At 43.7% G+C, this 10,370-nt stretch overlaps 1 protein-coding gene and 1 pseudogene across 1 annotated transcript; both read left to right on the plus strand.

Moving 5' to 3' along the window:
- Positions 1-4,176: 4,176 nt before the first annotated feature.
- Positions 4,177-7,802, plus strand: LOC127315060 (COBRA-like protein 1; annotated as a pseudogene).
- Positions 7,803-9,650: 1,848 nt separating this feature from the next.
- Positions 9,651-10,166, plus strand: LOC139834014 (secreted RxLR effector protein 78-like). The gene has a single exon (XM_071824397.1). The coding sequence runs from the start codon at positions 9,651-9,653 to the stop codon at positions 10,164-10,166; it is 516 nt and encodes a 171-aa protein (XP_071680498.1).
- The last annotated feature ends 204 nt before the right edge of the window (positions 10,167-10,370 follow it).

A 10,370-nucleotide genomic window follows, 5' to 3' on the forward strand; every position in this document is an offset into this window, starting at 1 on the left:
GCACAGAGCTATGACTATTCTCTATTTTACCTTTGTTCATCAACATTAGGAGTATATAGCTATATGTAAACGCGAAAAGTCCATGTAACACATGAACACCAGTGTTTCTGATTTTTTGGAAAACATATTTCTGAGATTTTAAAAACCTGACATTAAATAGTACATACATATAAGCATTGTAATTTACGGTAGAAATTTTGGAGAAAAATATGTTATATTTTGAGTTGTACAAAAGGCAACTTGTGCCTAGTAAAATTTGTGCCTCATGTTTAGATCTTGTGAGCTTCTCTACGTGACCAAGATCATCTTATGTAATGCTACATGTTGTGTTTGCTAGGATCCGATGAATAATGTATACTATGTTGAAATCTATTATATATTCTTGTCATACGTTATTTATTTGTGATCTTGCATGCTCTCCGTTGCTAGTAGATATTCTGGCCAAATAGATGCTTGTGACTCCAAGAGGGGGTATTTATGCTCAATAGTAGGTTCATGCCTCTAGTTTTCTTGGAGAGTGACAATAACTTCTAAGATTGTTAATATGATGTTGCTACTAGGGAGAAAACAACAATGTTTTATCTGAGGATAATTCTATTGTTTACTTTACACACATTGCTTAATGCGAAAATCTGTTGCCTGCAACTTAATACGGGAAGGGGTTCAGACGATAGCCGGAAGATGGAGTATTAGTCATAGATGCAGTTAGATTACAGTCTATGTATTATGTTGTAATACCAAACGAACCTCATAGTAATCATCTTGTCATGTATGGTTTTTATTCTGTCAATTGCCCAGCTGTAATTTGTTCACTCAGCATGTTATTTATCTTTATGGAGAGACACCTGTAGTGAACTGTGGATCCCGGTCCTTTTGTTTACACTGATAAACTCAACCACTGCAATCCTGCTATGTTACTTACTTCAAGCTCTGTTCTCTTCAATTACCGCAAACATCTCTTTCCACTCGATACGTCTAATCCTTTCTGTTCAGCAAACCGGTGAGATTGACAACCTCACCGTAAGTTGGGACAAGTATTGTGGTTGTGTTGTGTGCAAGTTTCACGTTATTGTTGACACTGGTAGTGCACCCTGCGACTAGTCAGCTAGCAACACCTTCAGAAGTCACGCATTTCTCCTACTGTCGATTAAACCTTGATTACTTATGAGGGAAAACTAGCTGTTGTGCTCATTACACCTTTCTCTTGGGGTTTCCCAACCACTTCCACAACAGCTGCCACCAAGATTGTCTGGCGCCATGACCGGAGCACCATCAGCTGACATGTGGGACCCATGAGCTAGCAGAGTCCTCAACGTTTCAAAGACGGCAGGGGATCAAAAAAAAAAGGAAGTAGCCAGAAATTAGGGGTAAAAAATAACTCAATGAAAGAAAACTTTTATTGTTCATAGAGGATGATATGCGGGACCCACGAGCCATCATCTTCCTCAATGTTTCAAAGGCGGCATGAGATCGAAAGAAAAAGGCAAGTGTCCAAATATAAGGAGCCAAAAATAATCCAAGAAAAGAAACTTTATTTTACATAGAGGATGACATGTGGGTCCCATTTTGCAGCAGCGGTCTCAACGTTTCAAATGCGACATGAGATCAAAAGAAAAAAGAAGTAGCCAAAAACGAGGGTGTAAAAAAAACTCCAAGAAAAGAAAGTTGATTGTACATAGAGGATGACATGCGGGTCTCATGAGCCAGCAACTTACTCAACGTTTTCAAGGCGGTAGGGGATCAAAAGAAAAAAGAAATAGCCAAAAATCAGATGGTGAAAAAAATCCAAGAAAATAAATTTTTATAGTACATAGAAGATGATATACGAGTCCCATGAGCTAGCAGGTTCCTCAATGTTTCAAAGGCGGCATGAAATCGAAAGATAAAGACAAGTGAACAAATATTAGGAGCCAAAAATAATCCAAGAAAAGAAACTTTTATTGTACATAAATGATGACATGCGGGTCCCATGAGATAGCATGTTCCTCAACGTTTGCAAGGCGGGAGGGGATCGAAAAAAAGGAAATATCCAAAAATCAGAGGGTAAAAAAATCTAAAAAAAGAAACTTTTATAATACATAGAGGATGACATGCGGGTCCTATTTTGCAGCAGCGGTCTCAACATTTCAAATGTGGCACGGGATCGAAAGAAAAAAAGGCAAGTGACCAAATATTAGGTGCCAAAAATAATTCCAAGAAAAGAAACTTGATTGTACATAGAGAATGTCATGCGAGTCCCATTTTGCAGCTGCGAGCTCAACATTTCAGAAGCGGCACATGATCGAAAGAAAAAGGAAAGTGACCAAATATCAGGTGCCAAAAATAACTCCAAGAAAAGAAAGATTTATTGTTCATAGAGGATGACATGCGGGTCACATTGTGCAGCAGCGGTCTCAATATTTCCAAGGCGGCACAGGATCAAAATAAAAAAGAAGTAGCCAGAAATCAGGGGGTAAAAAAGATCGAAGAAAAGAAATTTTTTCGTTCATAGAGGATGATATGCGGAACCTATGATCCTGCATCGTAAATGGCTCGATCGGAGAACGTTGAATGAGATGGCGCGATCGAGATTGGCGGTGTGGATTTGCATTGACTCGGCTGGCGCACCCGAGAATTCATCATGCACCACATCCCGGGCCACCATATGCGACGTTTTCCATGTTTACGTCGGGCTAGATGGCCTAAAAAACGAGGAAAAAGTTTTGACATGCACCACGGAGAGAGCTAAAATCGTCGGACATGGTGCATCAACAACCATGGCGTGACTTTCAATTCATCGGCCATGGCAACTTTTCTTGTAGTGCTAGAGGTGGACTACTCTCTCTTCATCATGGTGATGATGCTGGAGAAGTTGGAGAAGGTAGAGATCTCTTCGGCAGCGGCTCCGGTGGAGTTTCCCCTCTAATATTTGATGGTTCTATCTATGTTTTGATGTTTCGATGTTTCTGCGGGGCTCTCCCTCAAAGACTCTCTGGGGACCCTTTACATAGGCGGTTTTAGACCAAAACAATGATTTGTAGATGAAGTCGAATGACTGGTGATGCTCGAGGAGGGAAAGAGGTAGGGTAGCACTGTCCCACACATGGGCCCTGCCACCTGGTCTCTTTTAGACCTCAGGGCCCCTTTCGTGGGGTTCCAGTGCTCCAGGTGATCGTCTTCGCAAAATAAAAACCCTCAAAACATCCCATGTCAATTGGACTTTGTTTAGGTCCTGAAAGATAAAAATACACAAAACACGGGTTTCATGTTCTATTAGTTTCTTTTATGTGGGAATATGTATAAATAAACTATAAAATTCACGTTTGTATTTTACATGCATCAGGGGCCGCGACTGGAAACAGACGCGCCCCAAAAGCAGCGACTAGCGATGGTGTCCCCCAAATGCACAATCCAACACTTCTGTCGGGCACGATTGGGGGGGGGGGGGGGGGGGGCGATCGCATGTTCCTTGTTTTTGCGCCGATTAATTCATTTGCTCGATTATAACCTAACCATGTTTCTCTATTTTCGTACAACATCCGGACACTAGCCATGGCATAGCTCTGGTTTCGAACCCGGCCCCTTGTCCTTGAGCTGCGCAATTTTTCAATAAAAGATGAACCTGAACATATTTTGAAACTAAACAAAATTTGAATTTGAACAAATTCTCAAAAAAAACATTATTAAAAGAAATGTTTAAATTTGAGAATGTTTAATCTCAAAAAAATTAGATTCAAAAAATCAAACTAAAAATTGTTCGGATTCAAAATATGTTCAAATTAAAAAAATGTTTGAATTTGAAAATTGTTAAATTAAAAAAAATCGAAATTAAAAATGTTAGTTTTTAAAATGTTTAGGAGAAAAGATCATATTTTAATAACGTTCAACATTTTCAATTAACAAACAAACAGAAAAAAGAAAATACAAAATACAAAAAAATGAAAACCGGAAAAAATAGAACAACAAAAGAACCGAGGGGAAAGGAAGAAATGTTAGACCAAAAAAGCCATACCGAATGCTTCTAGATGCTTCCCAAAACAGGAAAAACCATAACTCCACGAGCCCTCTTTTGGTAGCATTGGCATTAGTGGGTCACGACCCATGTCGCTACAATTTGCATGCGGGGCTTATTACCGCACGCTAATGGGCGGAGAATAGGGTTTTCCGTTGGGTGGAAATCGAGTCAGATATCTCTAAATGGGTTGGTGGGGAAATTCAGGCCTAGGATAAAAAAAAGGCCAGCAGGGGATTTTGTGCCGATTTGCTTGGAATTCTGGAATAGATTATATTCCGTTTCTTTCAGGCTGCCAAGACAGTGTATGTATAGTTTCTGACAAGGATGGCTTCGTCTCGTTTTCAAATCAAAGAGGTCACCAAAAAGACAACAAGCAATGCCACCATCCAGTAACCGCAAAGAGGCAACAAATTAACATGCCCTTACATAGAAACCAGAAATTTAGGCATGCTTCAGTTGGTAGAAAGCCAAAAGACCTGAAGTAGTAAAGTATAGGGCGATACGACACCAAAGACCCCTTGTTCTCAGTGACGGAGTTTGATAGAGATTGTTATGGGCCCAGAACATCTATTATGGTAAACAAAACTATTGAGTTGGGGTGGGGGTGGGGGTGGGGGGGGGGGATGCCCCCCTTGGTTGTAGGAAAGCTCCCACTGAGAACAAGGGGTCATTGGTGTTGTACCGCCCTAGGACCTCCGAAATCTGTGAACCAGCCCTGAATTACCACACAACTCGTTCCCAACTTGAGTTATACACAAGTTGAAGGTACGTAACTCAAGCACATAGTAACTTGATGTTTGTCCCTCTCAGCATTTTTTATGCATGGAGGAATTAGCATATTGGTGACTATTTGTTTTCTTTGTGTAGTGACATGGAGTGCAATTTGTACGTATTCACAGTTTGCGGCTTTGCAATTGACCAACTTGCTGTTTTTTCCTTGTCAGCATTTTACAGCAAGACACTCGTTACATGCCCAAATTGCGCATGTGGCTACCAAAACAAGAAACTTGCGTAGAGTACGTTGCATTTCACATAAACCAGATAATAAAATAGAACGGAGAGTGATCTTGTTGTTCAGATATTTATCTTGGTTATGTCATGAATGTTCAAGACAAGAACAGCTTGGCACGTCTGGTCCAATGCACATGTCATATGTGCTCAATAAGAGTTCAGTGGCATGTGAAGGCTAACTACAAGGAGTATTGGGGAGTCAAGATCACAGTGATAAACTTGAACTATCGGATGAATTACTCCCAGTGGAACCTAGTAGCTAAGAATTCTAATTTCAACAGCTTGACAAGCATTTCCAGCTTCAACTACACAGATCTGAACTTTCATCGACTTACGAGTGAGCACTTCATCCCTAGACACTTGACGTTCTTTGTGTGAATGTTTTTCGGCTGTTGACAAATCCTCTTGTTGCAGATGACACCGTGTTGTTATGAGGCTTCATGCACTACAATGATTTTCTCATGACTGCTTGACCTGATGGATATGTTCAGTCCGAGATCTGTTCCTAGAGATGGATATGGTGTGTTTACTGTTTTCTGTTGGATTCTTCCCAATGGTAGTTATGTGTAGTTCTATGTTCTATTGACGTTGGAGGTCTGTGACGCCGATGTGACCTTGGTCACAGTGGCGGAATTTCTCTAGGGTAGGGGGCCATTGCCCCCCCCCCCCCCCCCCCCCAACACACACACACTCCAAAAATTTCTTAAAGGCATTTATTTACGCGAAATTTTTAAATATTACCCAAAGATTAAGCATGACTGGTGTTTTTAGGTCCCTTAACAATCTCTGCCAAGCTCTGTCACTTGGTCGCACACAAAAAACTTAAAAAATATTTGCATCCCACAAAAGAAAGATTAGCGTAATGAGAGAAGGAAGGCAAATTAGAAAGTAATCAGCCTAATATGTGGAAAATTATTAAAGACTAACTAATGTGTGACAAATTATAGAAGTCCTAAGTAAAACATGGTAAATTGTAAAATATCCCGCTGATAGGAGCACATCTTCCGAGACTAATTCTCAGAAAAAAAATCTTTCCAACCGCAGAAGGTCACCGCCACCCAGCGGCTAATCGCTGGCCGCCGCCAGATTCCCCTCTCATCACTGCCGTGTCCCTTTGACACGCACGCCTTCCCGTATCCACCCGCCCCACCTCAAGTAAGATGTTGAAGATGGTGGAGATAGCTGAAGAACACGTGGCCGTGAATCGGAAAATATAACGACATCGGAGAAGGAGAAGAACCCGGTGGTGGAGAACAAAAATAATTCGACAATCGATGATGGTGGCAACAACATCAATCTAGAGGGAAAGGGGCAGGTATGATCTACCGCTTCATTAAAATCCGGTGCTCTATCAGTGCCTAACTAGTCTTTCTTGCATTTTTCTTTGGAATGGATCGGCTTTCAAATCATGAGCTCTATCACTGCCCAGCTAGTCTTTCTTGCACTCTGCTTTGCACCAGAAGCTCGTGCTCTATCAGTGCTTCAATATTTATTTAGGCTGCACTATCAACATTTCTTAATGCATTAGTTCTGTCCGATTTATAGTCTGTAATTTGACGGTTCTTTAGAATATTTGCAAATCAAACGTTGTGTTCGTTGTGCACTGAAGCATTGCGTTCAGAAGTGAAGGAAGATGAGGCTTACCTCTGCAAATGCTCAATTAGCCTGAGGTTTTGCCACCAGGCCCACGTGGCTACAAGAGCAAACCAGGTCCGCCTGGCTCGGCCTAACTCAAGGTGGGCTCGTGAAGCTCTCGTCGCTGTCCCTGCCACCCCCAGCTCGAGCCATTCCTCCATCTGGTGGAGATGGCCCAGTCAGGCTTGGGTCTGTCAATGTTTCCGTTTTCAGGTTATATAAGCCGTCGCTCAGCGCTCTCCGTCAAAGCAAACCAAAGGTATGTTCTACACGTATAATATATGGACGCGGCTAATTTCAGTCAACCTAGAATTAGCTTAATTCTCGGTCACCTGGTTTCATGTGTAATTCACGTGCAACTAGGATGAATGATATGCAATTACATCCATGTGTAATTCTTGTATGCACGAATCACGATGCAAATCTAACAGTTATCGAGTTGATCTGAAACTAACACATTTTTCCGGTCAACCTAGAATTAGCAAACCTGATCTTAACGAAAACCGACATCCATGGACAACGGTACCTCTAGTCCAAAAGAACATAAACCGCTACTGACAGAAAGTAGCATGAGAAAACATCAGATTTTCCGGCAAGTAAACCCGTTCTAGCATCAGATATTCAGATGCCGATTTGGTCAGTTATCGCGCCTGTGTTTTTTCTAGAATTACCCGTCCCAACATATCAGTAGTATTTAGAAGTTTCTTGCATTGCTGTAAAACAGTAGAAGTGAGAGATGTTTTCCTGCTCAATGGAAATCTGATTAATAAGCTGCAAATAGTATATCTGCATAGTACTACGCTGATATTTTCAGGTGTTTGAACAAGGCGCAGGATACGTAGTTCAGATAGCCTTGTATACGTAGTTCAGATAGCCTTGAACAAGGTCTTGACTTTTGTTGGCCATGTCAACGGTAACAGCCCATGCCTTCGTGTCTTCAGGTTCCACCTTACACATGTTTTAAACAACGTCGCCACCATCTGTGCAGACTGTGCTCATTGTCGTAGACAAGCTCAGGAAACAAGACGCCGTCAACAAGGCTGGAGTCAGAGGAGATCCTCCTCCTCCACCCGAGGTTCTCGTAGGTGTATTCTTCCTCCTCCTGGCCGAACCTGAACTCCGAATCGTAGAGCAGCTCCGCGTCCGGGATCTCGTGGACTGAGCGTCTCCTACGATGCTCGACCTCCGCTCACTTGATCAGGTCATCGGCAGTGAAAACGATGCCACGGAAAACGCTGGCCGTAGTGGGAGTTGTTGGAAGGGAGCAGCTTCGGCAACGGGATGAAACGGAGAGAGGGGTCCTGGCCGAGCACACGTCGCACACAACGATGTCATCCAGAGATCTACGAAGTCCACCTCCCCGCATCCAAGCATGATCACCTTGTTGGGTTTAATCATGGCTACCGTTGGGGCAGGCGACGACATCGCCAACTCTAGCACTCGATGTCCCCGGCTCGGACACTACATCACCTTATGAATTTTGGGGCACTTTTAAGTGCTCCAAAATGTATAAAATAAGCCCTAAAAATTTGTAAGGACACCTAAAAATATGTCGAATTTACCGGCTACTCAGAAAGTATTAAGGGCACATTTTTAATATTCCCTAATGGGCATTTAGGGGGGATGCTATTGGGCTTTCGGGATAGTGTGTTTGAAGTTGAAGCTTTCAGTTTGGGTAGATATTTTGTTAGTGCATCGGTGATGATCAAGGCCAACAGGACCAAGTTGCTGGTGATGGGCGTTTACGGGCCGGCGGATCACACTTTCTCGGCAGCATTTCTGGTTGAAGTGTCCAGCAAGGTATCGAACACGAACATTCCCATCATCATGGGAGGTGATTTCAATCTGTTGAGGAGGGCTCAAGACAAGAATAATGACAGAGTGAACTGGGCAAGGCTGGAGCTGTTTAATGACCACATCGGGTGTTGGGGTCTTAGGGAAATTCCTCGCACAAGGGCGAGATATACCTGGACGAACAAACAACTCAATCCGGTTCAATGTGTGTTAGATAGAATTTTCTTGTCACCGGCGCTGGAAACACGATTCCCGTTTTGCTCTCTGGTTGCGGAGACGAGTCTAGGCTTCGATCACACGCCTTTGATCTATGATTCTGGGGATGGGGATCCTCCTAGAAGTAACAGGTTCTTTTTTGAGACCAGTTGGTTGGAGCTGGAAGGGTTCCAGCCCACCATGCTCAGGCTATGGGCCTCCCTTGCCTCCAGGGTTGGTGGAAGGGATATTGTGGATTGGTGGAAGTTTATGAGTGGAGGCCTGCGTCAACATCTTAAAGGACTAGAACGCAAACAGAGGCAGGGAAGCTAGGATGCACAAGGAATCGGTGCTCGCTCAAATTCAATCCTTGGATTCGGATGGTCTGGATAGCGAGGAATGGGCCTTTCGCTATCACCTGGAAGAACAACATGTCGAAATTTACCGAGTCGAGGAGGAGCATTGGCGCCAAAGAGGTCGGGTGAAGTGGATGCTTCAAGGGGACGCCAACACGGCCTACTTCCATGCCGTAGCAAATGGTCGGCACAGAAAGTGCAACATTGTGGTGCTCCCAGTTGAGACAGGGCCGATTACGAACAAGCGTCTGATCCAGGAGCATATTTATGACTTCTACCGCCAGCTTTTGGGGACAGAGGCCACCAGGGTTTGTGGGCTAGCTCCTAACTCATGGGGAGTGGAGGCTAGGGTCTCCGAGGCTGAGAACCAGGAACTCTTGCGCACCTTTACTGAACAAGAGCTTGAGAGCTTGGTGATGGAGATGAAATTTGACACCGCACCAGGCCCGGATGGATTCCCGGTGTCCTTCTTCAAGAAATTCTAGCCGCTGGTCAAGCATAGGACGCTACACATCCTCAACGATTTGATTCTCGGCCGCATAGATATTGCGAGACTAAACTTCTGGGTTCTCTCTCTTATTCCGAGAGTTCCGGGGGCGGACTTGATTTCTCAATTCAGACCGATTGCCCTTATCAATATGATTTTCATGATCGTCTCCAACGCAATGGCATCAAAACTTGACCCGATTGCTCACCCTATAATCTGCCCCAACCAAATAGCTTTCATCAAGGGAAGATTCATTTTGGACAGGGTACTTGCACTGCACGAGATCATCCATGAAGTGAAACGACAGAAATCTTCTTGTGTCCTACTGAAACTTGACTTCAAGAAAGCTTACGATCGGGTGAACTGGGAGTTCCATACCGAGGTGCTTAGATGCAAGGGCTTTGATCCTGGGGTGGTTCATCGCCTTAATCAACTAGTGGAAGGGGGACAAACGGCTATTTCCATCAACGGGGAGGTTGGCCCGTTCTTTCGCTACAAACAGGGAGTGAGGCAGGGCGACCCACTTTCTCCCCTCCTCTTCAACTTCATGGCGGAAGCATTGTCTATCATCCTCACTAAAGCTTGGGAGGCCGAACACATCGCGGGGGTGGTGCCACACCTGATCCCTGGAGGTATCTCGCACCTGCAATACGCAGATGATACTCTCATCATGATACAAGACGATGACCAATAGATTGCCAACCTCAAGTTTCTCCTGATGTGTTTCGAGGACATGTCCGGTCTCAAAATCAACTGCCACAAGTCCGAGGTCATTGTAATGGGACGCCCCAAACGCAGACAGCAAAGGGCCAACTTAATTGCAAATTGGGAAAGTTCCCATTCATCTACCTTGGACTTCCGATTGCGGACAAAAAATTAACCATGGAACAATGGATAT

This window comes from Lolium perenne, chromosome 7, assembly GCF_019359855.2.
Source record: "Lolium perenne isolate Kyuss_39 chromosome 7, Kyuss_2.0, whole genome shotgun sequence".
Taxonomy (NCBI): domain Eukaryota; kingdom Viridiplantae; phylum Streptophyta; class Magnoliopsida; order Poales; family Poaceae; genus Lolium; species Lolium perenne.